We start from the raw sequence: 21,194 nt of genomic DNA, 5'->3' as shown, positions 1-21,194 counted from the left end.
GACCGTGATGGGCTTTTTCATCCCACGGACAACAACTGTCTCCCCCGGAGCCTGATTTAAACAAACCACATCACCATCAGAATCCTCCTCGCCAACTTCCTCCTCAGCGCCAGCTACACCAGTATCCTCATCCTGTTGTACTTCAACAGTGACATCTTCAATTTGCATATCAGCAAGTGGACTGTGGGTGCTCCTTTCAGCACTTGCAGGGGGCGTGCAAATGGTGGAAAGAGCCACCTCTTCCCGTCCAGTGCTGGGAAGGTCAGGCATCGCAACCACCACCACACTTGGACTCTCTTTGGGGATTTGTGATATCTTCTTAGAAAGCACAGTTCTTCGCTGTGCTTTTGCCAGCTTAACTCTTTTGATTTTTTTAGTGGGAGGAGGGCTTCCATCGTCATGTGAAGCTGAACCACTAGTCATGAACATACTAGGGATCGACCTTAGCCGTTCCTTGCCACTCCGTGTCGTAAATGGCATATTGGCAAGTTTACGTTTCTCTTCAGCTGATTTAAATGTCTTTTTCAAGGTCATTTTCCTGAACTTTGCCATTTGGGATTGTATGTGCCCTCTACTATGACATTGGGCATCGGCCTTGGCAGACGACGTTGATGGCATGTTATCGTCTATGTCATGACTAGTGGCAGCAGCTTCAGCACTAGGAGGAAGTGGTTCTTGATCTTTCTCTATTTTATTTTTATCGGAGAAAGTTTGGTCCTCCATTTATGTTATATCGATTTGATATATACGTGCGGCTAAACACAGAAAATAAATTTTTTTTTGGTTCGGACTGGAGTGTACTTTGTGGGTTACAGCACCCTTTAACGGTCAAGCCAGCCGGCCCTTTACTTATGACACAGGCGCACTCTTGGCACTACTTTGTTGATGCACGTGCGGCTACTGCGCACACAATTCACAAACACAGAAAATAATTTTTTTTTGGTTTGGCTTTGGACTGGAGTGTACTTTCGGGGGTTACAGCACCCTTTAACGGTCAAGCCAGCCGGCCCTTTACTTATGACACAGGCGCACTCTTGGCACTACTTTGTTGATGCACGTGCGGCTACTGCGCACACAATTCACAAACACAGAAAATAATTTTTTTTTAGGTTTGGACTGGAGTGTACTTTCGGGGGTTACAGCACCCTTAACGGTCAAGCCAGCCGGCCCTTTACTTATGACACAGGCGCACGCTTGGCACTACTTTGTTGATGCACGTGCGGCTACTGCGCACACAATTCACAAACACAGAAAATAATTTTTTTTTGGTTTGGACTGGAGTGTACTTTCGGGGGTTACAGCACCCTTTAACGGTCAAGCCAGCCGGCCCTTTACTTATGACACAGGCGCACGCTTGGCACTACTTTGTTGATGCACGTGCGGCTACTGCGCACACAATTCACAAACACAGAAAATAATATTTTTTTTGGTTTGGACTGGAGTGTACTTTCGGGGGTTACAGCACCCTTAACGGTCAAGCCAGCCGGCCCTTTACTTATGACACAGGCGCACGCTTGGCACTACTTTGTTGATGCACGTGCGGCTACTGCGCACACAATTCACAAACACAGAAAATAATTTTTTTTTTGGTTTGGACTGGAGTGTACTTTCGGGGGTTACAGCACCCTTAACGGTCAAGCCAGCCGGCCCTTTACTTATGACACAGGCGCACGCTTGGCACTACTTTGTTGATGCACGTGCGGCTACTGCGCACACAATTCACAAACACAGAAAATAATTTTTTTTTGGTTTGGACTGGAGTGTACTTTCGGGGGTTACAGCACCCTTAACGGTCAAGCCAGCCGGCCCTTTACTTATGACACAGGCGCACGCTTGGCACTACTTTGTTGATGCACGTGCGGCTACTGCGCACACAATTCACAAACACAGAAAATATATTATTTTTTTAGCACTTGGGGGGAGCACCCCTGATGGACAGAGCACCCCCTGGACAACACTACAGCACTCCTTTAGGACTGGGACACTGCACAGGACTTTGGAGTGGACACAGCCCCTATGGAGAACTGACTGCACAACACAGTCCAGCCAGCCCCTATGGACTTTGAAGTAGTGGACACAGCCCCTATTAACAACAGCAGCACAGCACAACACAGCCAGCCCCTATGGACTTTGAAGTAGTGGACAACAGCAGCACTACACTACACTACACTACACAGCCCTAACTCCCACCCTCCCTCTTCACTGTCCACAGCCGAGTGAGAAAATGGCGCCGACGCGGGTACCTTATATAGGATCCAAAACCCGCGAGACTCGGAAGGCGGGAAGATGACGTTTTGCCTCGATTTCAGATCCGAGTCAGGCGGGAAAAGTCGAGCCTGACTCGGATCGGACTCGGATCGGGGGGGCTCGGGGGGGTTCGGATTTCAGAAATCCGAACCCGCTCACCCCTAGTTAGAACATATTACTGAATTTCCTGCAGGATGGTTAAAACAGTTTGCAATTATGAAGGCTCTATATTCCCATTGTCCAGTGCCTCCATTAGTTCTGAGAACAGGTTTAAAGTGAGTATAAAAATGCAGTTTCCAGCAGTAAAACATGGAGTCTAAAAGGAACTTTGGAATGATGACAAGATACTAAATATTGCAAAACACTAATTATTTGATGCCATAATTATTTAAATCAAAAGTGGTATTCTGTTTAATGTCACTGATTTTTCTCTTAAATATGTTCTATATTTTTTTATATTCTTAGGTGTAAACACTTAGTGACTGCAACAAAGAGATTTACAATACAACGTGTATCTAATGTGCTAACGCTGTCCCTCAAAAGGTTTGCAAGTTTCAGTGGTGGAAAACTAACTAAGGTAAATGTAGAACTGCTTATGTATGTCTTTATAGTTCTGTTATTCCTTTGCGCCTCTGGTATATAACATTAAATTGAGTTTTGCAGTCCTGTGGTTCTTCAGCTGTTGAGTTCAGGCGCCTATGTTATTCAGATAGCTGGTAAATTGAGAGCAAGGAAGGGGCTTGGTCTGCACCTCCTAATTTTAAACCTAGTAAGCGGTGATACCATGCTGAGACTTGTAGTACCATGCAGGAAAAAACACAGGGGCGCCCTCCGTGCGCCGAGAACACGGGCGCCCTCCGAGTGCCGAGAACACAGGGGCGCCCTCCAATCGCCGAGAACAAAGGGGCGGAAAAGATGTCCATAGTAACCAATCTGCTTCTACCGATCATTTTTATGGAATGTACTTGATAAATGCTACCTCAATTCTGATTGGTTGCTATGATTAACTTGTCCACTGTTTAGAAGGCTGGATACATCTTACCCCAATTGTCTTTTTAACCTAATAAGTACGCTTATTCCCATGGACCTCCAGAATTTGCTCACTATGATACAAACACTAGAGCTGAAGTCATAACTTAGGGCCTATATTTTGTTTTTGTGTTTTAACTACAAAATGTTTCCTAAAACTGTTTGCTAACTACTCCTATTTCTTTTTTTTCTTTTTTTTTTTTTGTTACTTTTTTTACTTCTGTGTAGGAAATAAAATATCCAGAATATATTGATATTCGTCCTTACACATCTCAACCTAATGGAGAACCACTTATATTCAAGTTATATTCTGTCCTTGTACATACTGGGATTAGTTGTCATACAGGACATTATTATTGCTATATAAAGGTAAGGAAAGTATGAAGCGTATAACAGCATGTACTATAAAACAAATGTGTCCCACTGCCATACATTCATTATGAATCTAGTAATTAACTTTGTATGTTTATGGTGTGTAATTTTTATTTAACTGTACTTATTAGTAATCTCTATTGCAATGACTATATCGGGGGCCCTTGCTTCCTTCTCAGCCACCTATACCTTCTTGTTTTGTAGGCCAGCAATGACTGTTGGTACCTCATGAATGATTCTGTAGTGTCCCGTGCAGACATCCGGACAGTGCTCAACCAGCAGGCATACCTTCTTTTCTACATCAGGTAATTGGTTCTCCACAGAACTTTGTGACACTTTTACCTTTTATATATTTCATGTTACAATATTACTGTCTCTATTTCATTCTACAAGATCCCAGAATGTGCCGAATGGCGACTCTCATTACTCTCTCCAATCAACTAGCCTAAATTCGCCAATACCCAGTAGCAGCCAGCAAGCTGGAGCCACAAAGCCCCCATTTATAGGACCCCAACAAATAATCAAGGTGAGTTCCGAGCTTATTAAGTATTGGTTTGCTAGGTCTCTTTTTATAAAAACGTTGTGCTCTGTGTGGGGTTTGGATTGAAGAACCTCTAGGCCTGTCCTCTTCCTCTTTGAAAATATGACATTGAATGAAGCATTACTTTAAAAAAAAAAAAAAAAAGACTATACTTTGTAACAAAATAATTAAACAATATTAAATAATCCATGTATGAGAGACTTTGTGTAACTGTGTAAATTATGTAATTTAATTATGTGATTTATTCCTCCGTTTTATGACAACATGGCCACTGTTAGCTGTTGAATTTTATCTAGACAATTTTATGCAGGGACTTATCCAAGGCCACACTGATCATGGAATTTCAGCATGTGTATACAGTAGGTATTGGTGAGGTGTTTCTCCCCTTGTACTCTGAAGATTTCCTTTTAAGTAATAGTTTACTTTAGTAGACGTAAGCTTTCATTTTTTTTGTAGGTTGGAAGGAGAGAAAGGTACCCTATGGACGAGCTTGGGTGCTTATCGAATGGCCTATAAAAGCTCAAGCTCTTCCTCCTCAACACCAGGGAAGTCTGTAGGTAATCCTAGGTTTTTCAAAGTGCCCGACAGAGCTGGGCGCTGATTTCTTTTCATACGAATTTCGGAAACTATTTTTCACTGTTCCTATTTCTACTATCCACTCCATCCTGGAAACAGTGTTGGCTGTGGGATGCCCAGTATGGGCAGCGGAAAGTACTGCACACAGTATCAGCAGCCTTCCCACTCCATACTTGGGATGGTTTAGTTGAGTCCGGTCACTGCTGCTGCAGTTAGTGATCGTATCTCATAGAGAGTGGAGTACACTCTTATTTACTGCGGGTGTATATAGGGGAGCATGGAGCAGTGGATTTAATGCAAGTTTTCTGGCAAGTACTAAACCTTCAGGATAGCAAGGAATTGTTTGTGTCAGATTAATTATTGGTTCAAGGGGAGGGATAGACTGTAAGTTTACTTTATTTGTGTGATGCGGAACATAGATAATACCTGGCAGATGATTCTGGGTCTTGCATATTCTGTCAACCCGCTGTACTCTCCAGTGAGAGGATAGGAGTATTGGTAGTCGACCTCTTGGGGGATGCTTCCACACCGTGACTATCTTGGCCCTCCACCGTTCAGATATTGAGTGCTTGATCCTGAGGGACAGCACTGATCTGAAGCTTAGAGATCACCCTTAAGTCCTTTAGACCTATCTTGATTTCCATTTAGTCAAGGTGGCAGTTGTCAGTCAGTCAGAGCAATGGCGTGTAGGGTTTTATTAGGTAGCCCCAGTGGAGGCTTTGGCTGAAACATCCGTGAGACGTCTAGGTATCTGAGAGACACGAATCTGAATGCTAGGCTAACTTCTGCCTCTGTAGTCAAGGCGCCCCTTGTTTTCTGGTTTATAGTCTGGATGTTCCACATGGAGTTGAAGTGGACTCTAGAATTCTTTCTTTTTTCTGGGGTTGTCTTATTCTGGCCAAAGTCAAATTGATTATTCACCTGGTCCCAGGATAGAGAGTTACTTTCTACCTGTCGAGGCTCAGGACTAATATTCTCAGGCCTTAGCTGTTTTTTCTCCTGTAGATTAAGCAAGAAGTCGAGCCACCAGGGGACAGTTTTCCACTCCTTGTGGAGGTTAGCAGAAAAAAAAAAAAAGGGTTTGGACCGTTAAGCGACAAGCCCACAAGTATTCAGACAAGAAGAAGCCTGTCTAGTTGTCTTCCTGGATTGGTGATTCATTTCCACATCAAGCGTTTAAAAAGTTAACTAATAGTTTAGATACAGGTGTACAGGTTCAAGATGGAGTCTGCGAGTTTAAAATGTTCAATAGATATCCAAAGCGTACTTGCAAATTTTAGTCAGCAAGACACCGTTGTCTTCAAATTTGCTATTGAGTCCTATAGTTTTCTGTTTCTGTGACCATAGTCCGGTCTGTTACCAAAGATCATGGAAGAGAAGGATATCCTTCTCTGATCAAGAAAGATGCTGGTCATCCCTTGCCAGGACAATCTGCTGATTAAGGCGTGCTCCTTGTCCTTGACTCCTTCCCAATGGATGATCTTCCAGTAGTTTCAGCAGAGGTTGATCTTGCCAGAGGATACATTTCTCTTTTCCACTATTGAATTCCATGTATGCATACGGTCAGGTGTCTGTTCACCTTGCATGAATGCCCTAAGTAAGATGGATTCTTCCTTCTAGGCCATACACACTTTACTTTCACATTCCTATTGTAGATTGAACACATTCCCTAATGAAACATCAATTGACAAACCACCTATTTAGACTATCCAGAGGTGTATATTTTGTTCAGTTGGTGGCTAAGACGAGCTCAACAGGGTTTGTCCATTCTTCATCTGGGAATAGATAATCGTGACCATGTATAAAGTCTAGAGTCCATTGCTTTTCGGTACTTGTTACATGGAGTCAAAGCTCCTGATAATTGTGCTAGGGCTCGAACAAGGTTTTTTCAAACTCTAGTTGGAGAACGCTAGTTCAATATCCAGAAACTGTGCCACAGCAATGGCTTTCCTATTTCACAATGAAAGCACCAAGGCTGCCCTTACCTTGAGAGAGCAAGAGAGTCCATCAGGTTGTTGTGTTGGGCAGGCAGTGCTGCTATTTTCATTCTGGATTTAGATAGGAAGCAGATTTCCTCAGGTGCCAGACCATTCCCCCTGGGGTTTGGTCCCTTCACAATGAAGTCTTCAGTAGATGAGGCTTGGAAATTGGATGCTCACCTTTCTCCTTCATCCACTAGGGGACACTGGAGTTCAAGACAGTGGGGTATAGACAGTGGTAGAGCAGAGCCTGGCACTTTAAATAATTCAGAAGTGTGACTGGCTCCTCCCTCTCTATGCCCCATCAGCCCCAGAGGCCCGCCACTGCTGACACCGGCATGTGTCAGGGTTCCTCGCCGCCCCCTCAGCCCAGCATCCCGCCCAGCATCCCGGCCGCAGCAGTCCGTAAGTATATCCCACCACTCCTGACTAGCTGGAGTGGTGAGCCAAAAACGCTGGGCTCAGGAACAGCGCAGCGGCTGTTGCAGCCTCCTTCCCCCTGTCGGTGAACTGGCGGTGTCGGAGCTGCTTGCGTGACCCGCCGCTGCAGTCGGCGGCCGGGTCTCTGCTGGCCATTGGTTCCCCCCTCCTGTTTGGTGATTGGAGGACCGTCTGGCACTGTGAGTGCCTCTGCGTGGAGTGGTTGTGGCTGCGCCGGGGCTTGTGCCGTGGAGGCTCCGGCGACGGCATTGACGGGAGCGATTGGACGCCGCTTCGGCACGGCTGTCTGTGGTCTGGCGGCCGCTCGGCAGCTGTCGGTTGTCGCGGCACCAGTGCTTGCAGGAGGCGCCGGGTTGGTCTCCCGCGTGGCTGTTGTGTGCGCGCTTGGACAGAGCCATTTTCTCTCTCTTGTGGAGGAGGAGACGCTGCACCGCTGATCATGAAGCGCTGACAGGCCGTCGGGCGCGCAGTAGTCCTCTCAAAATGAAGATGGGAGGTGTAGCGCCAAATGCCCGCCATTAGCGGGAACTGTAACGTAGTTAGCGCTATTACCGGCGGTGCGGAGGCGTGGCTTAGGTCCGGCGGCCATTACTACTCCCGGGGAGCAGGTGCCGCAATTGCTTCTAAGCCGCTCGCTTAGTTGGCGCGCACTATAGCGCAGGTTTACGCTCTTGGCAGTGCAGTGAGAGGTCTGGGCCCCTGTAGAGGCTACACCCACTGTAACCTTAAATACCAATTCCGCTGCTGCAGCTGGTACACACACCCTGTGATCTCCGTACTGGTACCTCCTCTAAATCTCAGCTGTCTCTCCTAAGGTAGCCTAATGTAATATGACATGCCTACATGGGGAAGTATGTGTTTATACATGTATGTATATGTGGGGCCTTCCTGCATGTGTATGTATTTGTGTGTGTGTATATATAGTCTGTTATTGCCAGTATTGTCTACTGGGCTGTGTAGAATCTGTTAAAAGAATAACAAAATGTATATATGTATAACTCCCCTGTCCATAGCAGTAGCATATATGGGCAGCGGCAGAATCTAGATGGAACCTAGTTTGGTCTCTATAATAGTATACTGCTGGAATAGATTATGCTGATGCATACTGAGCGAATTATAAACCTCCGCACGCAGTGTAGCAGTCTTCCTGCTTACTGAGTTACGCAGCGGCAAGGTCCATATAGAATTTGAATGGTGGTCAGATTCTACAATGATTTGTTAGAAGAGAGAGCACTGCAAAACAGTCGGCCCCATAACTTCCTAACTGCTGCCCTACGTCATTGTGATGTTACTGTGTAGAGGATAGTTGTAACCATTTTGCGATTCTCTATCTCAAAATGGCTGCAGGAGTCTGTTTGATTAAGTTTTAATCAGTAGTCATATTAAAGAGCAGCACCTCTACATATCATGGAACCCTCTGCCACTATTATAGAGTGAGTGTCTGGGCCCCTGACACTAGCTCAGGGAGGAACATGCCGCAGCCTAATACAGAGGCTGTGTCCGTGTCACTTGCCCTCCGCATGATCTGCCGATTGATCTATATCTGTGTCAAATAGGCCTGTATATATCAGTATACTGCACTGAGGTCGTCTCTTTGATTCCCACTTTGAAAAAGCGGGTTCAACTGGAGCTCAAATGGCTCACCCGAGACAGAAGTGTCCCAGGATCGAAACCAGTCTGGGACATCACGCTGTTAAATTATCCAGGCCCCTACGCCGTAGCAGAATTACTGCCACACGCGGCACATGAGCAGTCTCCCTGCGTGGAGGTAGGCCACATGTATGTATAGATTTGTATTTTATACATAAGCCCTACTTTAGAACATATACATATGTCTGGAGTGAAGTTTGTCCTGGGCTCAACCAAGGTCTTGGCTCAGTTCATTCCATGGCTCTACCTGTTGCTCATGTTAAATATTATTGTCACCTATTGATCTTGATGTAGGTACGCGTATAGTATCGCTTCTTATCCTTACCGTAAAGGCAGAGGAGGATCTTACCAGTTTTGTCTGATACCTAGCATATTTTAAAAGAAGGATCCTGCGATTGGAGACTGGACTCTCCTGATGCGGTAGTTTGGTACAATAACTACATCTATATACCGTATATATAATATGGTGGCTCTATAGACTAGAGTCATGTTCTGCAGCTTACATTGTGATAGTCACAATTCCCTCAGGCATTGCTTCTAGTATGGACCCTATGTATGTCCTGGGGCCTTCTTGTATGTCCACACATGTATATGGTGGAGCAAACTATAGGACTCTAAGAATGCAAGATATGTGTATGTGTAAATGTGTGTGTATATGTATATATATATATATGTATATATATATATATATATATATTAGCATGATAATCTCCTAGTGCAGGAGTCTGACAAGTAAGTGTCCTGTATTGGTACTAACTCTTCCTTTCAAAGAGATTGCCTTCTCATGCAACTATGTTCTCTGGGTGTACGTGTGTGTATATATACTGATATATTCACATTCTTTGTATGAATATTTACTAATAATTGGGAAAACCTGTTTTTTAACCCTAAATGGGATTATCGCTACAGATATATCCTTCTTACTTCGGATAATTAAGGCACTCTGTCTATGTACAGGTGCGTTTCTCAGCATAGGTTCTAGTACTCAAGATTATTGTTTGTCAATTTCTCAATTAAATGAGGCTATAAAGTGGCCCCTAGATACACTTCCTATCAGTACATGGGAAATCCAGGTTCTACACCATCCTCAGGACCTAACTGTTTAAATGACAACAGACTGCAGTTACTGCTCCTGTGCCTGAAGGCCTAGGACCACCCGCCGAATAGGCGGGGTCATGCCTGGCTTGATTAGATGGGTGAGTATCAATTAAATCCTTGGACCTGCGGTTCAATTTTGAATCCTTCACGTTGTGATCACTATAACTTTCAAGGGTCACTGGTGGGGATCCATCATCAAATATGTAAAATTTCTGTGTGTATCTTTACCGGTACAAGGTCTTATTTAAATCCGCCTTTTAACTAATATGCACTTCACCATTATAAGTATGAATGTACTGATAGACTAACAGACCGTATTTGGGGTATATGTATTATCCTCTATATGTATACACATCCCTAATGTAACAAGCTCAGGTTTAGAGACCTGTTGTACAACCTTCTTGTCTCCACTAACAATTGGCTAGTTTTCTACAGTATTTCCTAAGACAACATCGCCAGACTGAAGTCCGTGCTGTAGAGCATTGGTTTTTAGCCCACTGAACTACTCTCTATACCTGACGTGACGGGTTGCTGTGAGAGGGAAAGGGTCAGTGACATTCTACATAGCGTCTAGAGGGATTCTGGTTACTCACAGGTAAGCGGTACCTCACTAATTCCTCGGAAGAGGCTACTATTTCATGCAACCTGGCATTACAAGTCTCCCTTCTGCACCCTAGCTGCAGTCCTAGCAGCCATCCGCTCTCGTAATCAGTTGGCTCTACTACACTTTAGAGCTTTCCCGGCGTGTGGGTGCATAGTTCCAACATTGAGAGTGCTCGCTTCCGCAGCACATTTTCTAAAGATTGGAACGATACAGAGAAGATTTGCATGGCCCCTGCGCAAGAATGACACGCATTTTCGTGAAGCATTCCATACTTAATTGTAACTTTATTCTACTAGAAATTGTTGGAGTATAAAGGACTGTAGCACTTCTATGGGCTAAGGCACTTCTTTACATTAAAGTGTGCGGTTATTATGTTCTGCATTGGGACCTGATTCCTGTTCAGTATCTTTGGATATTTTCATCACACTGACAGGTATCTGATGGGTACCTTTATGGTTGTCCTAGTAGCCTTGCTGTATGGGATGCTTCCATATATATTGGTAGCTCTCCCTGGGTGGCTGTTACATCCGTGCTTTTTAACTGCCAGGGTGTCCGGGTTATTTTTCATACTATGTTCGGGCCAGCAGTTTGTACTGACTACGCACTTCCATCATGAGGGACGTTGTCTGTTTGGGGTCGTTGCTGTGGTTTTCTTTTTAGGCCGGCACAGGGCGTGTGCCATATAGTCCCGGCCTGAAGCGCCCCATACACGAGTTTGAGACCCGCCCCAAGCGTTAGTGACGTCTCTATAGGCAGGCAACTGATGAGCTGCCAGACACTCTGTCAGTGGTCTGGTATGGGGATTTATAACTGCAGGGTTTCCGTTGCTGTTTGATCCCTCTGTTTCAGAGTGGTGGTACTGCTGTCTGACCCTCTGAAAGAATTGAGACCACACTTCCTTTAAAAGCCGCCTCTGTCTCATACCCAGTGGGATCTCTATTTGTTGGAGACTTCCTTCTGCTGGTTGACAACCTTGTAGTAGTCGGGCCTCGAGAATGGTCCAGGGCGACTGTTCGGTCTTGACTTTTTCCTACCTGTATACTCTTGTTAGGAGTCTGTGGACAGGATCAGCTCTTTATCTGTAGATTGGTATTATTCTACGTATATCTATATGTATTCTGTCCAGGACTGCTGGAGGTCTGCTGTCGGAGACTGTTACAGCTTCCTATGTTCGACTATGGTTCGGACTTGGTCTGTTTTCAGCTGGGCTTACGCTGTTTTTGATGTTTTCATCTACGGGTGTTCTTTCGCTAGCCGTTGTTCCATTCGCATTACGCTGTAAGTTGTGGAATTTCTGTGGCTGTTTAGCAAGGAGTTTTGATTGTCTCCTCTGCTCTGCAACACTTGATCCTCAGCTCTTGCCTTTCCATTGGGCCTACGGTTCTTGGCGATCCTGGTTTTCGGTTTTGCCAAAGGGTCTGCAAGTTCTCCGCGCTTCCCACCCGGGAGGTTGGCTTTGGGACGTCCCCACTGTCTTGAACTCCAGTGTCCCCTAGTGGATGAAGGAGAAAACAGGATTTTGGTACTTACCGATTAATCCCTTTCTCCGATTCCACAGGGGACACAGGACGCCCACCCTGCGCTGCGTACCTGCCGTGTTGTTTTGTTCTTATATGGTTGTGTGACTGCTGGTGTTCCCTGCAGTGGGTTCCTCGGTTCTCCTTCAGTCGGTATTGTTCCGTTCTGTGTTCATCTCCTTCTCATTTTCCTATTGTCCTCCGTCTCCTCTCGGGCTCAGTTCTTAAACTGGGGCTGATGGGGCATAGAGTGGGAGGAGCCAGTCACACTTCTGAATTATTTAAAGTGCCAGGCTCTGCTCTACCACCGTCTATACCCCACTGTCTTGAACTCCAGTGTCCCCTGTGGAATCGAAGAAAGGGATTTATCGGTAAGTACCAAAATCCTGTTTTTTCACTCTTGTTCTTTGGTCTCTTCGTATTGGCCTATTTATTTCTGCTCTGGTTCAAGAACATTGTTCTGCTCCTGGTTCTGTCCTAAAAAAAACAAACCAAAAACACTTCTGGGCTACAGAGGGGGAGGATTTTGAGCTTCTGGAGGTAATTTTAAAAGTTCCCAGGGCTTCTGTCCCTGCACTCTATTGCAGCATGTACAGTGTCTCTCCTAGAACTCTGAGAAAGATTTAGGTTTAATGCAAATATAAAAAATCCCTCTGTGTGTGCCTATTTGTGTGCCCTTACAAACCTCACAAACCTTCCCACTCCTAGTGAAGTTGTTTGAAATTTCCTTGACACTTTTTTTGTATTTTTTTTTTTCTTGGCAGAATGTAAAATACATGAATGGGAATCGGTCACCTAAAACATCGTTGAATGGATCTGTACTAAATAACAACTGTACAAATGTGAAAAGGTCAGTTAGTGCCGTGACCGAAAACCTGCAAACCGATGTTGATGAAAAAGAAAATAAGAGCAACCATGAACTGCTAGTCAACGGCAGGTCTAAGCTTGCTTCCAGCTTGCTGGATCCCTTTGGTGCAGAATTTACTGAAGAGACTGAAGAGATACGATGGTGTGGAATGAAATGGAATAGGAAGCAAGTAAATGGGTTTGTGACTACAAATGCTCTTAGCACCTCTAAAAATCTTCTTCCCACATCGTCTGAATCTAGTACAGCGGCTCCAAATGATCATCTCACTAACAGATACAGTCATGATGCAGTAACCTATAATTCCAATGAAGAGAATCATACAGGACTGACTTCATCCATCAAGATCAGTCCCTTGGCTGATCAATCTGTAAGTGGTTTTATACATCTTATTAAGTATGTGGATGGTTTGTTAGGTGTCAAGTGAAACCTGAAAATTTTCAGTTTGTTATACATGAAGAGACTATACTGTAGTATCAGAACAGTGGATTATTCAGAAGCTGTATACAGCTGCCATAATTCTATAAAAGACCATCCCACATCCATAGTTGTGGAGTATAAAGGGACACCAATCTGTCATTTTAATTTGTTTAAACTTAATCTTGAGAAGTATGTTGTCCCCCACCGTTCCATAACACCACATGCCGTATGCAGTGGGAGAGAACTTGAAGTGGACGCAAGTGAATAGAGCTTTGAGGTCCCTAAATTAAGAATGTAAAGTGAGTTATTGGTTTATTGCATATTTTACATAATTCAAAAATACTTTGAGAACCGCATTACCATGTAATATTTCTTTCTGACTAAAGTGCCCACTTGTTTATATAGCGATACATTTCTTTGCATTTTAGGCTGGCCCTGCAACTTTAGCCCAAGAAGCCTTGCCTGCAACAATGAACAAGCTTCAATCTATGAGCACGGCAGAAGAGACCATGTAAGTAAATCTCACCTTTTTACTTCTTCCATGTACTGACTTGGTGTAGCTTGTTTGTTTATAATAATCCGGTCACTAAAGATAGTATATATTTTTTTATTTTTTTCGTTAGCTTGCAAAATACAGAAAACAAAGGAGGCCTAATGGACTTGAAGCATAATGTTACAGCACCATCCTCTTCTGGCCCCGTCGAAGGCCACCAAAGGGACACTTGGACTCCTTGCAACACCGACACTACATCACAAATGGTTAAAAGGAATGGAAGTGCACTTGTCAGCTTGACCTCCCGCAGTAGGCAGACTGATGAGTCATCCGTTGCGTGTCCACCCTGTAATTCCGACAACTACTTACCTACAGCAGCACCTGCCCCTCATATCAAAGAGAACAATTCTTTCCCGGTTGTTGGTGGCCATGACCATAACACACTGATGGAGAGTCAGAGACGGTTTGTTGATAAGAGGGAACATCTTCAGAATAAAAGATGTCGCTCTCATAGCAGTGACAGAGAAAGGTACTCCTATAGGCCAAGCAGCACTAATGGTGAAAAACATTTAAACAACTTTGAAAGGTCTACACACAATAGTTACAAACCATCCCATAGCCCCAGGGATTACTCTGTAAGAAATCATTTCAGTTACAGGGACCAGGGCAGACAGTGGTCACGGAGTAGAGGGAAAATGGGAGACCCGTATCAGTTAAACCAGTACCGAAGAGATCGTTCTCGTAGCCAAGAAAGAAACCACCACGACGAGCACAGGCGACGGAATAATTATAGACCATATAACAATTCTTATTCGTCCTGTGGTTATAAAGCTAATCGGGACAGCAGAGACTACTATGACAGCAGAGACTACAACAACAGGCCTTCCAGGGATCACAGGACAGGATGGTCGCATCATTCTAGAGAGCAAGGGCGACGGCACTCTGAAGCCTATTACCACGCAAAGTCCAACGGTTACTCAAACCAGCACCAACACGATGATTCAAAGAAAAGCAAAATTAATACTATTAATGCAAAGGGAGACAATTATGAGCCTTATTCCAAGCGCAAAAGCAACTATATTGATCTTGTTGTGGAAAAACACATCTCCCACATGGGAGAAAGGAAAATGTAAGTCTTAATGAATTTTCTTTTCGTTTTTTCGTGTGTGTGTGTGTGTACACAAATGTCGTAGTTTATCTTGGGGGACAAATATGTCATCCATACAGTGCGCACAGCTGCTGATGAAGCTTTGCTCATCCCCTGCCTCCACCTGTATGAAACATGGGCAGGATATAAGAGGTTATGAGAGGACAGATTTGTACAGCATCAGCTTGAGAGAGCCAGCGGGGAAGAGAATACAGAGAGCAAGAATACAGCGGGTGAGGAGAGCGGAGAAAACTAATTACATATTTTTCTTGCAGCAAGGCTGGGGAACACTGGACAATGGGATTGTAGGTTGGGGCAGGAGCTGGCACTTAATAAAACTGAAGCTTTAAATCCTAAGCTCCTCCCCCCTGCAATTCCACAATTCCAGTCTTCATTAAGTGCCTGAGGAGTAGGGCACGTTTTAGGGGGCAGCTCTTTGTGGTAGCTTTAGGTTTTTACATTTTATTTGTAATTTTTCCTACTTTTTAGTTAGGCGTCCGTGAGCTGCTTATGGTAGCAGTGCACAGTGTGAGTGCGGCTGCACTGTTTGGTGAGCTGACCGGGCGGTTGGGTGAGGATGGGGTTGGCAGGGACCCCTCGGCAGAATTCTGGCCTCCAGTGAGACCGCCGGGGGCCGGCATCCGCAGTCACCCTTTTAGAGGGTACTGGCGGGTAGCTCGGTCTCGGATGGCGCCCGCCATTTTAAACAACGGGTTTTTGCGGCGGCTCTCCTCACATGCCAGAGGAGGATCGCTCATACGATCCTTTTCCCTCACAATGTGAAGAACTGAGTTAGAGGAGAGTGGAGAATGGCGGGGCTTCCAGCGCTGCGCACCTCCTCTTGCAGCGGTACAGTGATTCGTGGGTCCTGCCTAGTGCCTACAGCAGTGATTCCCAACCTCAGTCCTGGTTTTAGTGATAGCCATGGTTGAGTACAGATGAGTTAAATCAAAATAACAGAGGTACTAATTAAGTCACCTGTGCTCAAGTATGGCTATCCTTAAGACCTGGACTGTTAGTGTGCCTTGAGGACTGTGGTTGGGAACCCCTGGCCTACAGCAAGACACCGTTCCTGGGCAGGGACTGTTCCATGGTCCTGTGCTTCTATGGATTACACCACGCCTCTCCCCTGCAGCGATGGTGTTGGCTTCCAGAAGCTAGGTATTGTATTTGCTGCCTGTGTCACAGATGTTTAATTTCTTCCTGCTAGTGGATTTTAAGATGTGTGTATTCTGTATAATCAGGCATAACCAGATATTATTTTGAAGAGACCGGATCTCTAGTACTCAGCTGGTCCCAGCACCTGGGAAGGCAGCTGCGCGTGGATCACGCTAGCCTTTTCATCTGTTGTTACCACACGGCAGGGATTTTGCAGTATTAGGAGTCAATAGCAATTGAGCGATGGTTTTATTTGTGCAAGTGCAGTTGCCCTTGGGCCCCTGGGGTATATGGAGCCCAGTGCCGTGCAGGTCTTAGGCCATAGTGCGCCACTCTCTAGGTGGTTTAAATATGGGTCCATTTGAGCGTTGGCGTCAGACTCTCCAGTCTCTTCAGAAGGCCTAGGATAGGCGGATGTAGAGGTCTCTGTCGCCCAACATTTTCACTTCCAACGGATTATGGATCCAGTTGGAACCGCATTTTGGGGTTGTCGTTGTAGTAGCCCATTTAGCTCAATGCATGGTCCTTCCTGTTCGGGGCTCAGCGTACTTTCGGGACATGTCGGCTAACTCTTGGTGGCTTGTCTCAAGGCTGTTTTCATAGGTTAGGGGGTCATTATCCGACCTTTGCGAGCCTTAGCATGGGTGGCTTGAGCTGTAGAAACTTCAGTCGACGACTTCGTTGTGGGGCTTCATGGTGATTCGTTGTTCATGGTGATTGACCTGCGCAATGTTCCCACATTGTTCCTTGCAACGAACTGGCTTTGGTTATTCCGCACCTGTCGAGACAGCACTTTTTCTACCGGTGGTTGTCCGACTGGGTCCACATTTCGAAGTTTCTGCTCCACAGGGTGGGTTGTCCACTGTAGGTTAGTCGGCTTCCAGCTGATTCTTCCCTGCTGGAGTTTGTTGTCTAGGGGCATTTTTTTATTATTCTAGGACCTTCTAGAGTTCAGGGGCATTGGTTCCAGAGTTGCCAAGCGCCTGACGTGCTCGCTCTCTCTCTCTACCCAGTTCAGTTGCAAGTTGTGGGGATATGGCTTCTGTTGCGTGTCTATTGACTAGAGTCTTCGGGCACCTAGGTGCTGGGTATCATTTGCAATTGTTACATCTTTGACCTAGGAGGTTCGCCAACATGGCATTTGTCCGTGCTCTCATTCTGCTCCTCTTAGCTAATGTTATTGCTCCACTTCCAGGACTAGTCTGGAGACAGAGTAGAAACCCAATCTGGCCACTTGTTTGGATGTCGTAGGCTCATTCTGGCCGATCTTGATTCTTTGTGCCTTGAGCACCAAGCAGTGGGTGCTTAGTTCGAACGGATTCTCTCTGCTCGGCTACGAGCTCTGACACCGTTCCCATCTCGCGCTTACCTCAGAGTTTGGAGGTAAGCGCGAAATGGAAAAGCTTGTAGCCTAGTACGGACCACAGAGCGAAAAACCTGAAGGTTTGTCACGCTCAGTCACACAAGTCAGGTCATGAAAACTAACAGTTGAAGATCCCCTCGTAGAAATCGGGCCCTGTTGCAGGGCTGGACAAAGTGGAAGATGCCAACCTGGTTAAACCTCTTGTGGTGTAACCATTACAAGTTTTCACCTCTCAGGTTTCTTGGCCTTCCTTCTAGAGGGTTTGGAGGCCGGTTGACAACTTAATTTTGTGACTATACAGACTTTGGCCCTGTGAGTTTCTTTCCATCGGCTTTTGGCTTTCTTCCGAGGGGCAAACCATTTTTGCAGGGTGTGCAGCATATTCGGCCACTGTTTCGTCCGCCGGCGGTGCAGTGGACTCGTGATCTAGTCCTCTTGACTCTCACACTGGCTCCATGAGAGTCGTTGCGTTCAGTGACTCGTCAGTTTCTTGCTTGGAAGATGGTCTTCCTTCTGGCTATTGCCTTCCCTTGGCATGTTTCCGTGTTTAGGGTTTGCAAGCCGCCTTTTCTAGGCTTCCATTACAATTGTGCGGTTCTCCTGACAGGTTTTACGTTCCAGCCGACACTTGTTTTGGCCTTGTACTTACACCAGGATATTGTATTTCCGGTTCTTCCTCGCTCTGCAAATTCCCAGGACTGTGATGATCTAGCTCTGCTAGTTGTGCGAAGCTCTGCAGGTTTCCTTGGACATGTCTTCTTTAGTACACCGCACTGTTCGCTGTGGGGTCCTTATGACGCGCATGCCCATGGTTGGCCAGCATCTCAGCATGACCATTGCCTATTTGATCCGCCGGTGCGGGGCGACCGCCACCGGACTGGGTGTCAGCGCCTTCCACGAGGGCGGCAGCGATCTTAGGGGCAGCAGGACTTCAGCAACACACGTCTGACCGCTATCTGGTCCCCTGTCCGTACGTTTGCTCAATTTTATGTTTCAGGCTTTTTTTTGCCTCCGGTGGCACCCACTTTGAGCGTACAGTTCTCCGGTCAGGCAGCCTGAGCGTTCCCTCCCCTAAGGGTGGCTTATGAACTTCCCATTGTCCAGTGTTCCCCAGCTTTGCTGCAAGAGAAAATGATTTTTGGTCAACTTACCGTTGAATCCTTTTCTCTGAAGCAGGCTGGGGAACACTGCAATCCTTCCCTCACGCTCAGTCATGCGAGGTGTTTGGTTCTTGACCGGTCATTTCCCTTCTGGTTTGTTTGGTTGATCTACCAGTTTCATAGGGTTCCTGCTACTCCTCTCCGACATGAACTTGGTCCCTTGATCTACTAGGATCTCGCACCAGTTAGGTTGACTACCACTCTTAACAGTGGAGATCACTTTTAAACTACACAGAGTAGTGGAAATGGAAACTAGCTCCCCAGATTATCCAACATTGTACACTTTGGGCCTGTTTCCGAGTCTGACGCAGTGGCGAGATGGTTTTTGTCTGTGCTTATGTCTGAGTTGCACCTTTGTTTGTACAAAGTCGCAGAACAAATTTAGATTCACAGTAGTAGAAGGTGACTGGGAAGTAACGGGGGTTGGCTGAATGACGCATGTAGATGCTGCATCTATTGGGAGTGTTGGGGGCGTGTCTGGGAAATCCATTCTGTACAAAGACGCACTGCCGCTCACAAGGGAGCCCATACTCTGACAGGTAAACTGCGCAATGGTGCGTTTAAAGATGATGCAATTGGTATTTCAGCGCCTTCGGGCGCTGACGGAATCTGTATGCGGCCGGCGGCTCAAATCCCTACAGCACTAACCCGGCAGGGGTGGAAATCCAGACTGCTTCTAAAGGTAAGTAACACTAATCTAACTCATCTAATCTAACCATTTCAGTCTTTCAGCACAGGTGAATATGTACATTTTATCTCCATAGCAGTGTACTGTAAACTGGCTGGGACGTTTATCTGATGCATTTACACATTTGTCTTCTACAAGATGACTTTGGTTTGGTTCCCGTGCTGCGTACTTTTCCCTACACTTTGCCTCTTCTCCCCTGAATTTTGCGGCTTAGTCCGCATATAGTGTACTCGGTACTTTTTTTTTTTTATTCTGTTTTTTGAGGCAAAGGATTTGGTTTAAAGTCGCAGATGATGCATGGCGCAGGACCCGCATGTCGGACCTGTATTTTCCCTGTGTAACCTGGATTGTGAACTTTCTCCTGAATTTTGTGTCTTCGTTCTCTTAAAATGTACTAGGTGCTTACTGTAGAATCAGGGTTTTGCGCGGTTTAGTAGCAAAGTCCATGTTGTACTAAACGGGGCTATTTGGCATGATTTGAGCATAGGCATGTGTTAGCACATCTGTACATGAATGTCATTATAATTTTTTGCGCAATTGACCATTCGTTTAACTGCATAACACATTAAAGTTAAACATGGAAAGAAGATAACTGGAAAGTTTGGGGGATTTTTAATAAGCTAATACAATTGAAGTATGTTTTCCAACTTTTAATTGTCTGATTTTATATGTAGTTGTCGTTCTTAAGTTTCCTGTTTGTTACCTTCTAAAAGTAACCATTTTATTTTCCTTCTATTTTAGATATTTGAAAAGGTAACATTTTCTATGGGCTCCCTGAAGCGCAGCATTTAAGCTAATATAATGTGGTCATTCTCACAAAGACCAAATCATGTTCCAAGCCTTACAATTGGCTTATTGAATGAGCATTTTGCAAACTAATATTACAAGTTTAGCTGGCCATACACCAGCCCAGATTTTTTTGGTTTAAACAACCTGTCTGACCAACCGTTTTTGTCAATTTTCTGGGCTTCTGGAGCATTACATTACCAGATTCTCATTCCATCCAGCCAATTAGTTGGATGAAAGTTGGTCTAGAGTATGACCAGCTTTAGTCAACATAGATTCAACTGCCCTCTGTCAGAACTACAGCTGAGTTTGTGTCTGGTGGGGAACAGAGTGAACGGGCCTATGGTAGGATTGACTAACACTGCAATGTGGTGCCTGCATTATATTTAGATGCTACATAACATTTTAATATCACTTTTATGCTAGTTTAAATGCTGTGTTTCTATTTTTGGGAGTTATTTTACTTTGCCAAAATAGTCATCCTGGCCAAATGGATGAAGACCAACTATATTCCCATTCCAACTGGTGGTTATAAGCAAGTAATAAGAAAATGGATTTGGTGCTGACTGACAAAATTCTGTTACTTTGCCACAAGTATTTTTGAAGTGATTTGTGCGATTTACTTTTCGTCCTTCTAAACTCCTCCACTGATGAACACTGCATAGAATCCGATCCCTCAAGCAGACATGGGAAATACCCTGGAACGTGTGCTCTCAAATGCTGCTTTCTTACAGACTCAGGATTATATTTGTATCTCACAGCATGTTTAATTTTCATTTTTACCACCTGTGACATCTAAACAGAAACTTGAGGAATCAAGGAATTTTTTTTTATTTTTTTTTTATTTTTTTTTTTAAATTATACAGTTTGAAGAGGGGGGGAAAAAATAGTTTATTACATTCTTCTTTTTTTTTTTTAATTCACATAATGATGTCCCTATTGCTTGAGACTTTGTCTTCTCCTGACCACCATTTTGTGTATTTAAGAAAAGAAAGAGTACCATTTTAGTTACTACAAAACATCATGAATGTTGACGTCCTATAACACAAACGTACTTTCT

General features: G+C 45.0%; 1 protein-coding gene and 1 non-coding gene across 4 annotated transcripts in view; both read left to right on the top strand.

Annotated features, from left to right (window-relative positions):
* USP42 (ubiquitin specific peptidase 42) overlaps positions 1 to 20,975 on the top strand; it is an 84,118-nt gene extending 63,143 nt beyond the window's left edge. For 2 of the 3 annotated variants that reach the window (XM_088451855.1, XM_088451857.1), the window contains 8 exons: positions 2,713 to 2,824; positions 3,505 to 3,645; positions 3,853 to 3,953; positions 4,042 to 4,174; positions 12,819 to 13,289; positions 13,768 to 13,850; positions 13,963 to 14,961; positions 20,090 to 20,975. In XM_088451855.1, the coding sequence (XP_088307981.1) occupies positions 2,713 to 2,824; positions 3,505 to 3,645; positions 3,853 to 3,953; positions 4,042 to 4,174; positions 12,819 to 13,289; positions 13,768 to 13,850; positions 13,963 to 14,961; positions 20,090 to 20,105 (2,056 nt within the window). In that variant the 3' untranslated portion in view covers positions 20,106 to 20,975. Of the gene's footprint in view, positions 1 to 2,712; positions 2,825 to 3,504; positions 3,646 to 3,852; positions 3,954 to 4,041; positions 4,175 to 12,818; positions 13,290 to 13,767; positions 13,851 to 13,962; positions 14,962 to 15,059; positions 15,580 to 20,089 lie in introns of those variants that run through there. The other variant, XM_088451856.1, reaches the window with a different exon arrangement.
* On the top strand, positions 10,706 to 10,813 carry LOC148538949 (U6 spliceosomal RNA). The gene has a single exon (XR_015871372.1). It is a non-coding gene; the product is annotated as a U6 spliceosomal RNA (small nuclear RNA).
* Positions 20,976 to 21,194: the final 219 nt, after the last annotated feature.

Source organism: Taudactylus pleione, unplaced genomic scaffold (assembly GCF_031769625.1).
Source record: "Taudactylus pleione unplaced genomic scaffold, aTauple2 ptg000032l, whole genome shotgun sequence".
NCBI lineage: Eukaryota > Metazoa > Chordata > Amphibia > Anura > Myobatrachidae > Taudactylus > Taudactylus pleione.
The sequence above is the reverse complement of the archived record's forward strand: the minus strand, read 5'-3'. Positions and strand labels throughout refer to the sequence as shown.